We start from the raw sequence: 20,361 nt of genomic DNA, 5'->3' as shown, positions 1-20,361 counted from the left end.
ATTTAAATGAGAACAATGGAATCAATGATAAGAAACCCATACACTAAAGTAGGGGAGTAAGTGCTGCAGAAATAATTGGGGATATTTTTGGAGCAATAATACCTTGAGTTGGGCAATATTGACCTTGCACAAAATTCATAAATTGTCAACATTAGTAGATCGATTATCTACGGACATTGCTGGATGGTTCTTAGTTGTAGATACTAAAATGGTTGCTATAAGATCTATGGTCTTACAGAACCAGCTTGCCTTATATGTGTTATTAGAAAAGGAAGGCGGAGTTTGTCGCATGCTAAGGGTACTACAATGTTGCACTTATATCCCTGATAAAAGTAAAGACTTGAAGGGTTATATTAGCCACATTACTAAAATAAGAAAAGAAAAACAGAACTGAAACAGATGGTGCTTGGGAGAGGGTAGGAAAGGGATTTTCATGTGTGGGAGGTTGGCTTCCAGCACTGGGAAAGAGTCTTGTAGGCAAAATACTGACACCATTAATATCAATTGCTATTGGCTTAATAATGATTGTACTAATATATAAATGTTTCAAAACAAAAGAGGCAAAGAAAAGAGAAATAAAGGAAAAAAAAAAGAAGTAAAACAGAAGTAGAATTAGAAAATAAACAATGTGGGTATTATGATGACATGAAAAATCTTGAACAAGCTAGACTAAAACGGATGAAAACAACTGCATTCTGAAAATACAACATCAAGACAAGATTGAAAAATAGGATTTGTGTGAGGGCTTGATTCGCCATCAAAGGGGGAATTGATGGAGCGTAAATTGTTGAAAAATGTTTGCCTCTAGCAGTTTTCTTTACTAACTATATTTACGACTAATATTGATAAAGTTGACAAGAAATTGAGTTAAAATATGAACGTGAAAATGTTCAACTGCATTGTAAAAGTATCCAGTGTTCAAAAGTTTTGATTTATCATTTGCAAATATAAACAAAATACTGACAAGAATAACCGGAGTAATAAATATGTGATTTTGAGAAAAATTATGAAGATAAAGGTAATCGTGATATAAATTAAACAATAATGCGTTGAAAAAGAAATTAAATATGCATAATGATGCTTAGGGATTTGGTAAAATAATCACAAGTGATTGAAATAAATGCTAATGGGCTTTACGGTTTGAATTTAATAATTAAAGTCTGTAACAAAGAGAGAAAAATGTGAACATTAGAAATGACATGTAAATAATATACATTTGAAAAAGAATGTCTTTGAGAAGTTTTCCTAATTATTGTGTGACAATAATTTAGATGTAGAGTATTGCAAATGATTTTTATTAAAGAGTTTGTTTATAGTGTTATAGTAAATAACGGGACAGTGATTCCGCTAAATTTCATGTAGGCCTCACACATTATTTATTCTGCTGGCCTGTGCAAGAATATAGAAAAAAGTTATAATGAGCAATAATTCTGAAAGCTGTGAGAACCTTTCGTGAAGTTGCTTTTTAGCAAAGGAAGTTTCTTCCTATCATACATTGTATGCAGAGACTTTGTAACAATAGATAGAAAACCCAGGAAAAGTGCTCGGCTTTATGACAAAGTATCTAAAGAAAGTTTTATTTGAAAACGTCCATGGGAAGGATGAAAGTTTATTACAACTTTACCAAATGGGATGATATTTAAATTGGATTACCTAACCTTACGGATTTCTTAGATGATGTATTGATCACACCACGAGCAGACCATTGAAAGGGCCAATGAGCATTTAACAATTTGGCTAAAAGAAACATTTGTGGATGTATACGGAGAACATTTGGAGTATAACTGCCTTGCAAGGGAGGAGCAGGGGCTTGCTGAATGTCTTATTCCCTGGATGGCATGCTAAAGGAATGAACTCGCATTTTCCTTGATGCCAAACTCTGAAATGAACTTTTCCTGACTGCGATCTCGAAATCTGTACTTTGTCGACTGGCAAATTTAGCAAAGAACAAATATTCGGCTGAAGGGTTACTGGCTCCATCTGTGGCATTTTATGCTACAGGCTTTGATGGACTGAACCAATTTCCATACTTGGCCTGTATGATTTGAGACTTGTAATTAGAATTGTATAATCTTGAATTTTCTCTCTCTTTCCCCCTCTTTTCCACAGGTGAGTCACTGTTGTATACAATTTACTGTAATGTGTGAGACTTCATGTGCTTATTTGATGCATTAAATTAACTGCAAATGCATTTATTCCTTGATTCTGAACATTCTAAAGAGTTTAAATAAATGTTTTTGGGGAGCTATCTTTATCGATTTTGTCTTATTCTTTTGGTCATATTTCTTGTTTCACTATATATATTTCATAATTTACGAAAGGAATACTTGAAGTAGATATTATTTATTTTTGGCAATTTCATATTCCCGGTCCTCATATTGAGATTGCCCCACATTCTCTCCAGTTCTGGTCCCTATTAGTTCAACCAAAGATTCATCGGAGGACCTTCTGTAAGTGATATCATAATGAGGGTAAAATGTTGTTTATGGGCGTAGTTTCAGAGAAATTATATGACATCATATGAGAAAAAGATTTTTGGCACACTTCACACTGGATCAGTGTCAATAGCTGTGTTTCTATGGGAGCTTGCCACGATTTTCAGCTGGCCACGATAGAGCGGTTGCCAGGTAAACAAACTAGATTGCACAAGTCAATTCGTTTTATCTCTGGACAAACCCTTCCCACGGACTCAGGCAGGATCCTTTAGCTGGCAAGGGTCCCTCCCATCTGGACAAGCGCTTGCAGGCTCTGGGTAAAGCTTTAAGTATTAGCAACAAAAGCTCTTAGTAGGGCAAAGCTGGAATGTGTAGTCACCAAGGTCGCTTTGCATCCCGGATGATTTTACTGACTTTGCCAGATCCCTTTGGCCTTTATCACTTTTTTGGTTTTCAATTTCCCACAGCATTTTAAGGCTTCAGGTTCTAAGGGGTTGGATACATCTTTTTCAAGCAGTCCCACAACAGCCTTTAAAGTTGCCTGGAGATAAACCAGGAATCCTCAACTGCAGAGGTTACATTTTTCTTGCGGGATCTCAGCACCTTGTCACAATCACCAGAATTTTAAAAGAAATTACTATGTCCCACTCTCTTGGCAATGGAAATCTCTTGGCCTCTTCTGCAGATCTATTGGCCTCTCCTACAGCTTTTAAGCTTTCATGGAGAGCTCTTCTGACACAGGTCTCTCTCCAGCCAGGCAAACTACATGGCCCAATGCAGTCCGATCCCAAACGGATTCTTCTCCACAGGATGTAGCCCTCCTTCTCCTTCTGCCCCTGTGGCAGAGTGCCAGGAAATTGACGCTGTGGAGATCATTTCGTCCCAGATTATAAGTAACAAGCATGTCAACCCAGGGGCAGCTCCTCCGCTAGGGCGGAGGAGCGTCACCCTACTGCTCGGAGAGCAGAACATTTTTTAAATAAAATAACTTTATTATAATGATGTTCTTCTTGGGCTGGGTTAGGGGGGGATGGAGTGGTGTGTAAACACTCTCCAGGAGCACAAGGCTGCTTGGCCGGCTGTCTTGGGCCGGCAGTCTTGGCCCCACCAAAGCGTCATGCTCACTTAGCATGTTGCCCACCAAGCTGCATTACATAATTTCTAATTTAAAACATTTGTAAAGCGCGGCGTACACCTGTCGGTTTCTTGGCGCTAAAGGAGGGTATTGACTACTGAAACAAAGAGAAAACCGGTAGTAGAGTCGGGAGATAGAAAGAGTTATGCAGGGAAGGCCTGTTTAAAAAGAAACGTTTTAAGTTCCTTGCGGAAGGATACATAATGAGTAGACGCACGCAAGTGGTCAGGGAGGGAGTTCCAAAAAGTGGGGGCCAGGGTGGAAAAATTGGACCCACCCCACTTTTTACGCCTGAAGCGTGGAATTTGGAGAAGGGACTTGGTGGAGGATCGAAGCTCTCTGGGGGGAACGTAATCTTTTATAAGTGAGGAAATGAAGGCAGGGGCGGTGCCTTGACGGGCCTGAAAAACCATACATGCGGTTTTGAACAGGGAGCGTTCCTTAACAGGTAGCCAATGAAGCTCCCTGAGGAGGGGTGTGGAGTGGTGGAAACGTGGAAGGCCAAAAACCAGCCGAGCAGCTTGGTTCTGAACCAACTGTAATCTCCTTAGGCTATATGCTGGTATGCCATGATAGACGGCGTTGGCATAGTCCAGCCGTGATATCACAAGCGCGGCCATGATCATTTTGAGTGCCTGAGTAGTGAAGAAACGGGAGACAGTGCGGATAGTGCGGAGGGTAAGAAAACAAGAGGAAACTACAGAACTGATTTGAGAGTGAAGGGTGAGCTGATTATTCATTTTCACCCCCAGTGTTTTCACCGTGATTGAAGGAGTGGGGGTGGGACCAAGAGTTTGGGGCCAGAAGAGAGGGTTCCAGGGACTGGAAGAACCACCAGTGAGGACCAACTCGGTCTTATCCGGGTTCAGCTTGAGGTGGTTGTGGTTCATCCAGTCCCTGATGAATATCATAGTGTGCTGAAAGCTAGTAGCAGAGTGAGGGGAAGAAGATAGATCAAAGATAAGCTGGAGGTCATCCGCGTAATTATACACGGTGACCTCCAGCTGTTGAAGAGCGAAGATAAGAGGAGAAATGTAAAGATTGAATAGTAGGGGAGACAAGGAGGAACCCTGGGGGACACCACACGTGACGGGGAGTGAGGTAGTTGTGAGATCTCCCAGCCGGACCGCCTGGGTGCGGTCCCTCAGGAAGGAGGAAAGCCATACCAGGGCGGAGCCCTCGATTCCAGCCGCCTTGACACGGGACAGTAGGATGGTGTGGTCAACCGTGTCAAAAGCGGCGGAAAGGTCGAGGAGAATCAGCGCCTGGTATTTGTCATCCATACCCTTCCTGAGGTTGTCCAGGACTGATACCACGACTGATTCTGTCGAGTGCCTCGGTCGAAAGCCTGCCTGGCGGGAAGCCAGCCCCCCATTTGCCTCAACGTGGGTGCTGAGAGTCGTGGTGACATGGCGCTCCAGCACCTTGCCCAAAAAGGGCAGCAGGGAAATGGGACGGTAGTTGGCTGAGATGGATGGGTCGGCGCCAGGCTTCTTAAGAATGGGCACTATGATGGCTGATTTGAGCGTAGGGGTCACTACTCCCTGCGCTAGGGAGCTGTTAAGGAAGGCAATCGGGGGTTCGGGACAAGAGGAGTAAATTTGTTGGAGAATTCGTGCCGGACAGATATCTGCCGGGGACCCTGATTTCACTCTAGGGAGAATCTCCAAAAATGCCTCTTCAGTAAGTGGAGGGATAAAGGTAAGGAGGTTTCGAATAGCCGGAGGAGAAGGGTCAATAAAGGCAGGAGAGGGGGGGGGGAATGTTGGCCTTAATAGTGGTGATCTTATCCAGGAAATAAGTGTTAAGTTGATTGCAGAGGGACTGAGATGGGGGGATCTGAGGTGAGGCTCTGTCAGAGTAAGCCAAGTCCTGCACTATGCCGAAGATCTCCCTAGGTTTATTATCGGCAGATATTATTTTAGTTGAAAAGTAAGAGGATTTGGCGGCAAGGATTGCGGTCTTATAGTCAGTAAGAGATGACAGATAGAGGGTTTTTAATAAGGGACAATAATTTTTCCTCCAGCGCCTTTCAGCTTGTCGGGTGGCCACTTTTAATTCTTTCAGGTGGTCATTAAACCATCTATTGGATTCCTTGGGACGCCGAACGGAAATGCGACGCAGGGGAGCCACTGAGTCGCACCCTCTAGCCAGCCAGGTGTTAATAATGTTGGCTTTACATAGCTGCATTACATAGCCTGGTGGGAACATGCCCAGACCCCCCATCTGAGCGCCAGACCATGGCACTCAGACCAATCACAAAGCTGCATTTCAGCACTGTGATTGGCTTTCGGGAGCCTGTGTGCTTCCCTGATGTGGACTTGCCAAGAAGTGAAGGCACGACGAGAGACGGTGGCAGCGGAAAGTTACGGTTTTTTTTTTTTTTAACTCCGCCTTCCTGCCTTCCCCATTCCTTGCCAACCGTCACTGTCTCACCACAGTCCTCTTCAAAAATCAGCCCAATAGGAATTTCCACCTTCCGAGTCTTCACCAGTTTCAGTTGTAGTCTCATGAGTTGGTGGTGGGATGACATTTTTATCATGTAAGCTACCTAGTGACTGGTGACACTTCCTAATCCAATTATAACAGTTAGCCCAGCCATCTTACTTTTCAAACACTTCCCGTTTGTCTTCCTGCACACTATCTCAGAAGTCTTTATTCCTGATGGCAGGACCTTTGCTCCAGGATCCGGAGTGCCCAAACTCAACCTACGTTCTGCGCAATGGAAATGAAGATCCACTGATGGTCGAGTTTCCCCCAACTGAAAACTGAGAAAAAAAGTCTAAGAAGCAGCCCAGTTCAACAGCCTCTCTCATACTAGGTTCCTGTTTATCATAAAAATGCCAAAATCCATGCCTTTGCTTGGCCCTTTGTGACACTATATGTTCCTGTTCACTGCCAACTCCCCTCTTCTAGCATAAGTAGTCCGTGATTACTCTTTTCATCTTACCTGCTTTCTGAGGAAAAAGGTATTTCGCACCACATCATCAGTTAGGGCCAGAAGTAAAAACGCTTTTACTGATGACCAACCACTTTGATTTACTAAATTAGAGGGCTTGTAACTGGTAAAAAAAAAAACGTTTGCTAATGTACTAAATCCATTTATTGATTAAGAATAGGTTTTTTTCGGAATCACTATCGTGTCCAGGACATGGGCACTAGGACCCTGGGACAGCGCGAGGGCGAGGGGACACCGGACACCACATCCGGTCAGGGGGTGGAGAGGAACGGCACTCTGATGCTAGACCTCGAGGCAGGAGGACATGATCCAAGCATGATGTAAACCAACAAATAAAAGAATACCTGCAAGATGCACATCGTGTCCTGTGTGAGTTCCTGGGTGGTAGGACATGACAACTGGCGACGAAGAGTGGGATGCGGTATCCAGCGCAAGAAGAGGTAGAGGCGAGGCATCATCAGGAGGCCAGCAGCGACGTGGAAAAGATCGTGATTTTAAATAAGGAGCCCACCCTGGATCACAGTGCAGCGAAGAAGAAGAAGGAAGTGCTGGAAGAAGACGTGCAGCGACGTGGGAGCCCACCCCAAGCGCTGCAGAAAGAAGACCAAGTGAAGCGGTAAGCGCCGAGGCAAAGCGCGAAGACTTGAAAGAATCGGCGCGAGCTCTCGCGAGAGTCTCGGCGGCCATCTTAGAAACAGGCGTGAGAGCCAATAGGAACAGAGAACAGATGGGCGGCCATTTTAAAGCCAGGCAGAGTCCCGATTGGATGGGAAACAACGCGAGAACAATGGCGGCCATTTGTAAGTCAGGCGCGGGAGCCAATAGGAAGCGAGGAACAGCTCGGCGGCCATTTTGAGGCCAGGCAAAGCGCGAGAAAGGACGAAAAGTGCAAAAGAAGTGACAAAAAAGGGTGATTTAAAGCAAATTAAAGGAAAATAAGCAACAGTAGTAACTTAAAGGGACAAAAGAAGTGGAAAAGAAAGAACACAAGAACAACAAGTGGTGATAAAAGAAGTGTCAAAAGGGTAATTTAAAGTGAAGTTAAAGGGAAATATGTCACAGAAGTGACCTAAAAGGACAAAAGAGGAAGAAAATAAGGATCAGGACCTCGGAGCAAGAGGTCGGGGATAACGCAGGCCAGCAAAGGAGAAGACAAAGAAATAAAAGAAAGAGACAAAGAAATACTACAAGTGCATACCAGGAAAAAGAAGGATAAATAAAAGGCAAAAGAGCAATAAGGCAAAGGAAGATGATGGTGCAATAAGAAAAGAGATTACCAGAGAATAACAAAAGGACAAATAGAGAAAGAAGGAAAGAATATATACATATATAAGAAAGAAGAACAAGAGAGTGGAAGAAGCCAGAGAAGGCTAAATAACTGACAGAAAAAGAGACACAACAAAGAAAAGAAAAGAAAAGGAAAGAAAGCAGAACAACAAAGAGAAAGAAAAGGACAAAGATTGCTCAAGGACAAAGAAAGAGCAAAGGAGAAGTTACAAGGCAGTAAAGAAAAGAAGAAAGAAGAAAGAGGAGTAAAATAACGAAGAAAGAAGGGACCAAAGAAAAAAGGAAAAAGAAAAGGAGAGCCTAGAAAAGGCTAAAAGGACAAGGAGAGCCTAAAAAAAAAAAAAAAAAGGGGTAAAAAGGAGCAACACGAAAAGACATACCGCAGGAGAAAGAGCAGCAAAAAAGAAAGGACAAAGACATGCAATGAGCAGAGCGGACAAGCGACACAAAGGAAATAAAGGCAAGAGGCACCTCAGGGCCTGGACCCAAGGTGTTGAATATAGATGATAAGACAACAAGTTTTCCAAAGAGTCACTGGCGGTGACGAAAGTGAAAGGATCGATGATAACGGCTGCCCACGAACAACAACGAATAACAAGAAACAGATATCATTTCAAGGACAAAGAAGGCGGAGGAAGAAGAAATGGCAGCGACAACGGCAGCCACATGGACGGTGGAAGATAGAGGATAAGGAAGCGATGGAGACACTAGATTCATGAAGAAATGTAGAATGACGAGTACTCTCTCTCTCTCTCTCTCTCTCTCTCTCTCCATCTCTCGCTTTCTTTCTTTTCTTTCTTTCTTTCTTCGTTTGTTTTGCAACAAGGGGGGAGATATCGTGTCCAGGACATGGGCACTAGGACCCTGGGACAGCACAAGGGCGAGGGGACACCGGACACCACATCCGGTCAGGGGGTGGAGAGGAACGGCACTCTGATGCTAGACCTCGAGGCAGGAGGTCATGATCCAAGCATGATGTAAACCAACAAATAAAAGAATACCTGCAAGATGCACATCGTGTCCTGTGTGAGTTCCTGGGTGGTAGGACATGACAATCACTAGATGGGATTTCAAATTATTACAGGTTTGCAGCTAGGAAGGGCCGTGTTTAACGTGTCCCTTCAAAACTGTGCATCAGTAACATGAATGGTTTACAACCATAGTTCCGGTCCCAAAACATTGACAAGTTACTGCCTCCCAAGTTGAAGTGGTAACTTAAAGCACTGATGAGTGTGGGTTACAAGGCATACTTACGTGACTTACCTAAAATTTTAAAGCAGGTTTTTCTACCTGCCAAAATGGTTTCTTTTGACATGTACTACTACAGCAGTGCCTTAAGCTACAGCCTTCAGGTGACAATGGTGGTCCTGAAGCCAGCCTTCAACAGTCATACATGTGGGTGGGATAAATGTTTATTGCAACCCACATGTGGCATTTCACATGAATGCCACGCTACTAAATTAAACATGAGAGGCCTTAAATGAAACTTCCATATGGGATGTATTCTAAAACTTTCACCTTGACACTACACTAATGCATCCATGAAACCTAATTCTGCGCATCTAACAAACCACTATATTGCCATAAGAATACAACATACTGCACCTAAGTAGATCACAAAATCTGATGTGGCTATGGAGATTACACACAACACCTAAACCACGGAGGTTGAACATCTCACACTACCTAACAGCAAACCTTTTGATGGTTTGTTTTATTATAGTATTGGACTTGGCCCTCGCAGCAGGGTCATCCCCAAACCTTTTGCTTTCACCCTCCTGTTTTCTGAACCTGTTTTTGCTGGCTTTTAGGACTCTGCACACTTTACCACTGTTAACCAGTGCTAAAGTGCTTGTGCCATCACCTTTAAACTTGATTAAACTGGCTTACACACAATTGGCACATTTAATTTACTTGTAAGTCCCCAGTAAAGGGGTACTCTATGCATTCAGGCCTGTAAATTATTAAATGCTACTAGTGGGCCTACAGCACTTATTGTGCCACCCACTTAAGTAGCCCAGTCTCAGGCCTGCCATTGCAGCCTGTAGTGCAGTTTTAAACTGCCATTTTAACCTAGTAAAATAAACTAAATTGTCAGGCCCGATCCTTTCTTTTTTATAATTCACCCCTAGGGTACGCCCTAAACAGCCCAGATGCAGGGTGCAGTGTATTTAAAAAGTCAGACATTACTTTTAAGTTTTGCATGCTCTGGTGGTGAAAAACTCTTACATTTGTTTTTACTGCTAAGCCTACCTCTCCCATAGCATTACATTGGGTTGCCTCATTAAATGTGGTAAGTGATAACTTTAACTTGGCAGCAGGTAGGTGTCTAAAGAATGGTAATTTAAAAGCCTCTTTAATCGTACAGTTGGAATTTAAGTCACAATCCTGAAAATACTACTTTTAGAAAGCTGTCATTTTCCTCTCCTAACCATTGGTGCCAATATCATGGGTCACGTGACTAGGAACAGCTGGCAATTGGTCTTTGTATCTTGCCCCCAAACAGTGAGACACAGGAGAATATGTGTTGGCAGGATGGGCCACCTCGGACTTGATGATTGGGAGGAGTTGTCACCTACCCCACTGGCAAATCACAAAGGCTCTGCCTGAGCACACTCACAAAGGGTTTGACACTAGACTTTTATATCCACAGACAGGCTAGGGTAGGACATTCCAAACACCTCTAGGGATGGAAACCTCCAGAACTTTCTCCTACTTTAAAGTGGGCACCAGTTATAAATAATAGACCCTCAGACACAACTCTTCAGCAAACCGAAGAAAGACTAAGGAGGACTGCTGAGCTGCTCTACAAGAAGGACTGCTACTCTGTGGCCCTGCTGCCAGAGTGAAAGGACCTTGATCCCAGGATTACCAGAGTGGCTCTAATGGCTAGTTGTCCGGCCTCCTGATCCGACCCTCAGGGACAGAAAAGGCTCCATCTTGAACTAGCATCTGGACTCTACTGGCTGAGAGTCTTGCCCTCCAAGTGGTGCCACTCCAGTCCTGGACCCTTCGAAGTGGGCCTGAAGGTGCTTTGCCAGCCCAGCTTTGGTGTTGTCAGCAGAACCGATGCTGCACAGCACATTTGCGCTTTGAAACCGCTGCAGCGGGACGTATCCCTGATCTCGCATTCCAGGCCACAGTCTCCTCAGAACTGCAGCTGCACGATGCATCCTGGACACAGCCTTTTGCATAGCAAGTCCCTCGTCGATAACGCAGGACTTTGCATGGCAGCCCCACAGTCCTGTCAGAATTGCCAGTGAGCAAAGTACCTTCAATGCAGAACCTCGCATCGCAAGCCTCTCAACGATGATGCAGGACTCTGCATCACAGCCCCACAGCTTCCCAAGAACTGCCACAATGAGAAGCATCCTTAATGCGGAATCGCACAACACTCTGCAACCCTGGATTTAAGGTACTTTGTACTGTGGGTCCAACTTGGTCCCTGTATTCGGCCCACGCTACGTCGAGGCCAGCCTGAACTTGTGACTTTGCCCAGGTCCAGCACGAACACAGTGGGTGATTTGTGCTACTAGGCACTATTTTCACTCAAATATTTAACATTGCATATCTCCAGTTCCACTGATTTGAGTTTGTCACTTTGATATCAACTTATTCAGTTTTTCTAAATTGGTGTGGGATTTTTTTTGTGTTGGGTTTTCACTTTATTACTGTCTGAAGTACTGCATAAATACTTTTCACGTTCCCTCCAAGTTAAGCTTGCCTGCTTTGTGCAAAGCTACCAGAGGGTTAAGCACAGGTTCATTGCGGGTTTGCTTGTGACTTAACCCTGACAGAAACTGTGGTTGTTGCTCGAGTAGGGCGCTACCCCCTCAACCAGTAAACCAATTCCCAACAATAGTACTGCAAACAAATCATCTTTTGTGATAAGAATTTCCTGGAAGACTTTAGTCTTCAATGAGAAAAAAGACGGACACCCACACATACCTCCAAAAATACATCATATTACACAACCACCAACTGCAACACTGAAACTTCCATACAAAAAATAAGAGCTCTACTCTGGACCTGATAGTTTTACATAAACATCATATACTTCCATTAAGTCACTGAAGAGTGACAGTACTTTTTTCTCGCTGTCTCACCAATTAAAAAAGACAATGTAAAATGTGTAACAGCTCAATTCAACATTGAAACCCCCACTTTGTATTCTCTTTATTTTCTATCACCTGAATACTTACTTGCATGTAGCTAAAGCCATTAATGTCCAGACCTAAAAAGGAGAAAAAGCCTAAAACAGGTGGTGCGAGGCTGCACGGGAGGGATTTAGATAACTTAGTTTGACTCTAATCTTGCACTATGAATCTCCAGTTGTCACTGTTACTTCAGGATTAGCTTCCCGCTGAAGATTGCACAATCAAACCAACTATATATGAGAACAACACCACCATCGACAGCAAGAAATACCTGAATCGGAAGCGAGATCCTAGCCGTATGAAGTCAGACCGGTCTGGTTTAGTGTTCGCTGGCGTTCGCAATCTAAAGAAAGCATGGTGTTCCACTGCACACTTCCAGAGATGCTTACATACTTTGGCATTGTCTAACCGGAAAACAAAGGTATGTTCCTGTTCTCTACCCTGAAGAGGAAAGAACAAAAACACATTTATTAACACCAAAATGCTCGACATTTGTCGCGATAATGCAGAAATGTATGTATCAGAATATACTACCTGATCGTCATCTTCAACAACCACAAGTGTTAGTTTGCTTTTCTTGAAGTCCATTTTGGTAATTTTTGGCCTGGTAAGTGAAGAATAATAGTGTATTTTAAATGCTGGCAATGGCTTCTTCATAACATATAGTGAAAACAATTACAGTTAATCTAAACCTTTTGACAAAAACTAGAAATTTCATGGATATTGGATGAAGCTAAATCATCTATTTAATGTTATTGCTTCTAAGATCTTTAGCTTACAATTTGACAGTGTGTGCTGGCGGTCACACTAAGTGGGGACTCAGCTGTGGACGCCCTCAATTTCTGTGAGGGGTTGCGTGCGGTGGCCAATTGGATGACCCAGAACTGTCTCCAATTGAACACAATGAAGACAGAGGTGATGGTGGTTGGGAAGCAACCTGGATGGTGGAATAACAACTGGTGGCCCCCCGAGCTAGGAATGATCCCTTCTCCTGTTTTGGAGCTAAAAAACCTCGGGGTCTGGCTGGACCCTACACTCAGCTTTACCTGCCAGACTAAGAAAGTGGCGGCCTCTTGTTTTGGCACCATTAGGGGTATCAGGCCGGTGCTTAAATTCTTCGATGCCCCTACTAGACAGCTTGTGGTCCAGGCCTCTGTTCTATCCAGGATAGACTATGCCAGTGCTCTGTTAGCTGGCACGAATAAGGCTGAACTTCTGCGGCTACAACGAGTGCAGAATGCCGCCGCAAGAGCAATTTTTGGGTTGCCCAAACGTTGCTCAGCGTCTAGAGTTCTGCAAACGCTCCATTGGTTACCTGTTGCTCGGCGGATTGAGTTTAAGGTGCTCTGCCTGGCCTTTAAAATTTTGAAGGGCACGGCTCCACCTATTCTCATGAATTTACTGACCCCATATGTCCCCTCTCGCTCTCTGAGATCGATGGGTCAGAATCTGGCTGTTGTGCCTCGTTTTTCGCTGAGCAGGATTGGAGGCCGCTCCTTCCGAGTAATAGCCGCCAAGCTATGGAACGCTCTCCCTAATGAAACCCGTGCTTTGGAAGACCTATTCCAGTTCAGACGTGTCATCAAAACCTTTCTTTTTAATAAGACTCCCTGATTCTGCTGCATTCTGTGATGTTGTGTATACCTTTCTCTGCGCCAGGACGCCCCTTTGCTGGGGCAGCTGTGCGCGGTATAAAAACCATTAACATAACATAACATAACATAACATTAGTTAAACTTCAGAACCATTTTGAAAAACAGTTACAGGGCTGATACCACAGGTTCAGCTGTACGGTTTAGTTGTCGAGTCTCCCAACACTACAGCCACAAAAATGCAGACAATACACCTCCACGGGCTGAGCAGGGTAACTTCACCCCCATTTGAAACTATGCTAAATCAGAGGCATCCAAAATGGATCCCAATTCTCTTTTGCAATTAACAATCTGAGCCAAACTTTAAGGGTGAATATCAGAAGACACCCCCTCTAGCGTTTGCAGAATCTCCTTTTCAATGTTTGCGTTATTTACCCAAAAGTATGGACTCATGCTGCAATTATCATGCGGTTACTGCTTTCTTTGAGTGCAGCTCAAAGCTTTCCGTCTGATCTAGATTTGGATCCAGCCAATAGTTCATGCTTCAACCCCAAAACGGATTAACTATCCTTGCTGAAGAGGTGGTCTAGAGGTAGCTTCTCGGAGTATAGACTGTTCACCTGTTGCATGTTCCTACATCAAAACTACCTAATCTAGTGCTATCTTACATGTAAATAATGTTGTTTCTTTTACACTTTTGCTTCCTTGAATTGAATGTTCTCTTAAAAAGCCGACCCTGTATTCCCAAAGCGCAGCATGAAAAACTTCCCTCAATTTAAATCTTCCAATGATGCCCTCTCCCGGTCTTTCGAAGGTCCCTTGACTTCATTCCCATCTTCTGCAGGCCCCCTCACTCTTGGCACAGCCTACTGTAAGTCACAGGCATGTTTGCCTTAATCTTTATGAATTTATTCTGTAAATTGACCTCATTAAATTTTTTAAAAATCACAACCTCTGCTTTGGAAGTCATTCCTGTAACCTAACAAAACCTAACCTCGGTTTCATCTATTAATCCCACCAACCATCTGCATGAACTCACTTACCTCCACCCACTAATGAAAGATCACGCCTCACTTCAATAATGTCATCCACCACAAAGAAAGTGGTGGAAATACAATGAATGGTTTTCTTGAGAGCACAGATTTAACCCTGAAATCTAACAATAATCAAGAACCACTAGACTAACCACTATCCCTAGGTTCTGGAGCAGTGTGCTGCCCTGCGTAAAGTGCATCAACACCTTGTCTGGGGTAGTGAGCACTATATAAATAGAATCACAATACAATCCTCAGCCACTTTAGAAAACATCTGCCATCCTGGAGCCTGCTTTCCCCCAAAATCCAAATGATTAGATGGCCTGTTAGTGTTTCAGAATGTTTTTGTAAATGATTTAAACGACTTCTCTAGTTTTTCTCGTCTTAATGACTACGGCATCATAAAACAGACTTGCTGAAAATTAGGTTTTACAAGGATACCAAACACACCATGAAATGAAAAGGCTATAAAGTCCATTGGCTATGAAAATATAGTCAATAACATCAATCTATCACACTTTATGTACTTTTTTATTGGTTGTGTCTGGCATCCTTTAAGATTTCTGTGCGCACTTCACATAACTAATCTCCAAAAAGTGCAACTCCAGCATCACTCTGCTGAACTGAGATTAATCCTGACATCACGAAGATTAAACTAATGTATACAATGGAGTGCTGTTCCAATGCAGAACAAACCACTCTTCCTTGATTCTGGTGACTGACATGAGCTCACTATTGAACGCAGCGCCATAAATTACCCAAAAGAATCCAGCTTCAGTTAAGGATGTGGTGACTTGAATTTTACTCTTAACATAGTTTTGTCACTTGCCTCGAGGGCTGCTCGTGCGATGTCGTCATTGTTTCTAGGCAGTTCACTGATCACCTGCCAGAAGCAGATTTGGATTGGCCGTCTAAAAATCAGCTCAAAGTCACTAACCTGTGGACCGGTTTGGTGTCATTTGATAACCTCTAAACACTCAGCAACGCTTTACACATAACTATCCTCTCGGACATTGCTCCTGGACCAGTTTTCACTATTGACATAAAGCCATTCACCTTGCGAGTTATTCACGTAAATTTTAGAAATCATGAAAATTCACCTTGAATAAATTGGGGCCAACTGACCGTTTTAAAGGTGTCTTGAACTCGATTGGTTTTGCAAATCTCACTCAGAGCAGGTAGCACAGCAGCTGCCCCAATACAAGTCCGCTCGGTTCACAATTTTAAGCCGCAAATAGTCATCAGTGATGCAGAGGCCATTTTCCCCAAAGAAATCAGCTCCAGACACTTCCGGTGGAGTAGCGGAAGCACAAGGAGATGATGGACGGAGCGCTGAAACTTTTCAGAATCTCACCCCCAGTCACTAATCTAGGTTGAATCCATCATCGTTCTTTAGCTCACTTCGCAACCCCAGTACAGACCCAGCTATATGCAAATCAGTCTTGACCCTGTCCTCAAGGGAACAGTCTAGACCGAACTGCCAAGCCATATCTTTCCTGGACCGGAAACAAGCATCCCTGGGAGTATACAGCAGTTGTGACTTTATGAGTGTGCACATCCCACAACCAATTTACTGCTCACTAGAAGCATTCAACCCCGGAGAAAATGCATGGATTGATGAAAACATCATCTAAAGCTAAACACTCACAAAACCATTCCTGCTTATCTTCTTCCTCTCCTGCAATTCTTCAGTATCAATCATGGTTTGACTTTCTAACCGTTTTCGAATACAAGCCTGAAATGATCTCTTGCACCAAGTCTCTGTGCTTCAACTGTGAGAAAAGGCTTGCCATCATATCCCCCCCCAAAAAAAAGAATGCATGGCTCTAAATTAGGTTTATGAGAGGGATAAAAATCGCAAATCCCTGAGCAAGTTTTAAGATCAGTAGCAGTCTTTAGTGCTGTTAGGATTAGATTACAGTAGCACCCACCTTACTGGTGCATACAAAGAGCATCTGAACAAGCCACCCCAGTCCTAAGCCCTTTTCAGCGGTTGCCTAATTGGGTCTGATGCATATACCAAACGTCTTACACCTACACAGAATACTGCACTCTTTCTGTCCTGGCCACTCTGTAAAGAAACTGAACATCTAAGAGGCACTTTGTTCCCTTTTAAACTTTGAGATCCTCTGTCAAATGTAGGCTTTTAAGAACACTGTATGTTTACCATCATTTTCAATATGAGGCGAGAGAATAAGCAATTCTGTTGCCCCTGAATTCTGGGTATCTCGTTCCCATGCTACTACTAAAAAAACGAAAACACAAATAAAAAAACTAAAATGGCTCCTTCCCGCGAGAGATATATGTGGGCACACTTAATTGCCCTGAACTACCATGGCTTAATGGTATTTATCTAGGTTTCATTCTGTATCTAGTGCCACTGCTATTGATCCACTATATATAAGCTATCTCTATAAGGCCACACCATCATTTTTGCAGTCTTGCTAAAGACCACTTAAATTCTTCGTCACAGGCACAACTGTATCCAATACCACTAAATGCAAGCTTTGGGTCAGCCCTATGCACATTAATAGAGGACTTCGCGATGTCAGTGCCCTGCTCTTTCTTCAATGGCTTTCCTCCCTATTCTGTGATTGTACCACCCCAGGAGTATAGCTTCCTTACTTTTCCATTGCACTAAATAAGGCATAACTCTTAAATACTGAAGTCACACTTAACTACTGATGTCATGGAACTACTTTTCTTTTCCCATTTAATTTCCCCTTTAGTACTCCAGGAGTGAGCATGAGTTGCTCCTTCCCCTGCTTTAAGATCTAGTTCTCTTTCCCTACTCCCTGAGGGTTCTCCATCCTATCTCTCCTCTGGTATCCTCAACCTTAGTAATCGTCTAGGACACGCCAGATGGTGAATTTCATTATTGGAGCCCTGTAAGCTATTATACAGCCCCAAAAATCATCTCTACTGCACACCAGGTGCCATGGATGCGGTCCTGCAGCACTTCGCGGTGCCTCTTTTCCCCATCTCTTCCCTGCTGCAGCCACTTTTCCACTTCACGGTGGCTGCTGCTTTGTCTATGCCAGATGCTTTTAAAATGCACAAGCACTGACAAAGTCATTGATGATGTCCGGCTTTCTTAAAACTATTGCAAGGCTGGACTGGCCGCATCAGGCATTTCTATGGGAGGCCGGAGGGGTGAGGGCCGGTCTGGCTGCAGTGCTGCAACATCATTCCCCATTAACAGGCAAAAATAAAAGTGTCAAGGTTTATATATCAAGTGATTAATCTTCCTGCTAGAGAACTGAGGCTTGTCCATTAGCAGATTTTACTCGTCTAAAATAGAGGGTTAATATGCCAGCGTTCAAAAAACATGTAATATGCAGATCAAAGAACTGTGTTTTATGTGCATGCCTCAGTGGGTTACTGCTTTTGCCACAGAGATGCTCTTGTTACTTGCAGTTCTTAATTTACAATCATAATCTAGCACAGTGAGCTATGAACAGCTGTCAAAAACCTGCATGCAAACTGCAAACTACAGGTTCGAAAGTTAGTTTTCTCTCCCCGCCTTTCATTATTCTAATGTTGCTAAAATGGGTTTGTTTGGGTAGAAATACATTCTTATTAGTAAATCCAACCCCAACGAATGTAGTACGGTTTGAATCCGGAGTTTGTGCTTCTCAAGACCAAGCACTCTTAAAAATGCCTATCAGTATGGATGCCATGTGAATCCTACACCTTGTAATTCCTTTTGGCTTATGTAACATTTTCTTTACAATGATTTACAAACGTATGATTTATTGTCTGTCTGTATGTGTGTATGATCTAGAGTGCTTTGACACCCTACAATGATATGAGGGGTGCTATATAACAAATAAAATACATGTGAAATATTTGAGTAGCTATGGAGTGATGAGGGGCACTGGTGGAGAGTGATAGTGAGTGAATAATTGAAGGACCTCAACAAAGATTGTTGTAGCCGTATTTTCCTGGGGAGAACCCCTCTTGAAGTGGTCAGGCTCACTCACTGCGCTCGCTACACACTGTACGGAGCTGGTCTGACAACATTTGCCAGGGCTGCTTTGGGTTCTGGGTCTGACCCTGAACTATGGTAAACACTATTTTCTCTACTGTCCATGTGGACATAACTTTGCGGGATACAACATAATGTAACTCAGCAGCCATGCTGAAATTATAACTTCTGTCTTTTTGTACTTTTTAGAGGCCGCCCACCTACGGAGTCATGTTGCCTCATGGAATGCAGTAGCCATCTCAAAATATGAAAACATTGCTATCTGCTCGTTCAAGATGGCCGCTGTGTTATATCAAATGTGCTATGCAACATGGCAGTGATCTTCAAAGTGCAAGACAGTATAGACAACAATGTTTTTCTATGCAATCAAGAATAGTATGAATGAGGCAAAAAAGAAAAATCAACATCTAATCTTTCTACGACTGAAATTAGGCTATAGAACAATGAACGGTGTGAAAGGAAAGATGATGAAATTTACAAAATATACAAGCAGGAGTGGCAGCCTCTGCACTGTAAACTAGGCCACAAACAAACCCCTTAGAAGCTGCAGAACCCAATCAAGTACACCTGCACCGCCTTCCTTCTGTAAGTAATAAGCCAAATAAGTAGGGTGCTAAAATGGGAAAAAGAGGGCATTGATTAAGTGAATAACTAGAATCAATCACCACTCCAGTCACCACCCTGATACTCTTATATGAACAACTTCATGCTGCCAGCTCCTCCACAAAGAGACAGCGCCTCACTGATGAAGCTACGGCAGGCTAGGGAAGAAATAAGAACAGAGGATTGGCTCAGTATTGCAGTGGCTCCGCGTGGAAAATACATGGGCATGGGGACGTATGGCCACTTCCACGGTCTCAACAGTAGTACTGCATACTAGAGCATTATGTAGTAGGGAGGAGGAGCAAACAATGTTCTGTATAGTTTAAAAATGACTGGTCCACTATTGACTTCATCAATGCTGGTACACACTAAAAGCAGTGGAATGGAAAAGCCAATAGCAGTGGCCCCCAACACCAGGAAAGAGAGACAAGATGGATTTGCACATGCCTTTTTTCTTCAAGGTGTAAATAATAGAAATTATATTTATCTTTAGTTCTATATTATGTTTAATTATGTATCTTTTCAATGATGGCTACAAAGCACATCGACTTTCTCCTGTACCTGGGCCACACTAAAGAAATCTATAACTAAATAAATACCTGTTCAACATTATTCTCAATTTTTTGTTGTGGTGACCAAGGTTGGATGTGCCTGGGAGCTTCTCGGGTACTGAGTTTTGGATCTCTGCGGTGTGCGGTAGGAAAAGATGCGTAAAGCAGCAACTACTGTCTCTCTCTCTCCCACACTTGGGACATAATATGGGAGAATGGACCAGAATCTTTTTCAAAGTTCTGATTGTTGGACAGATGTGTGAGAGTTGGGGATAGTCCTTATAATTTTGCCCTCAATTTATAGCATAGGTGCTCCATAGTTGTAGAGGATATATGGGTAATGGCGTATGGAACATTAGTGCATACAGATGGAGACATCTCCAGCCATTTGGGGATAACCTGATTCCCCGCCCTGTCTATGGGCAGTTTTTCTTGCATCTCATTGCACAAGATAAATATTTGTTCCTCATCTGGAATGTGCAGCACATGAGCACATTGACTAGGAGGTATGAGATCTTATCATATCTTACACTGTGGGGGTGGATGTAGCCTTCCTCAGGAATCCCCTTTGGTGGGTACAAAAATAGCTACCTTAACAAGGCAGTGGAGAGGTCATGTGT

General features: G+C 43.2%; 1 protein-coding gene across 2 annotated transcripts in view; it reads right to left on the bottom strand.

Annotated features, from left to right (window-relative positions):
• EPB41L4B (erythrocyte membrane protein band 4.1 like 4B) overlaps positions 1–20,361 on the bottom strand; it is a 935,352-nt gene that overhangs the window by 117,948 nt on the left and 797,043 nt on the right. For both annotated transcript variants that reach the window (XR_013610581.1, XM_078687730.1), the window contains exons 10-11: positions 12,508–12,577; positions 12,245–12,414 (exon numbers count right to left, since the gene is read on the bottom strand). Coding sequence is in view for 1 of the 2 variants with exons in the window: in XM_078687730.1 (XP_078543856.1) it covers positions 12,245–12,414; positions 12,508–12,577 (240 nt within the window). In the remaining variant the exon portion in view is untranslated. The remainder of the gene's footprint in view (positions 1–12,244; positions 12,415–12,507; positions 12,578–20,361) is intronic.

The sequence above is a fragment of the Lissotriton helveticus genome, chromosome 4_1 (genome assembly GCF_964261635.1).
Source record: "Lissotriton helveticus chromosome 4_1, aLisHel1.1, whole genome shotgun sequence".
In the NCBI taxonomy this organism is placed as follows: domain Eukaryota; kingdom Metazoa; phylum Chordata; class Amphibia; order Caudata; family Salamandridae; genus Lissotriton; species Lissotriton helveticus.
This window is presented reverse-complemented; position numbering and strand designations above follow the sequence as displayed.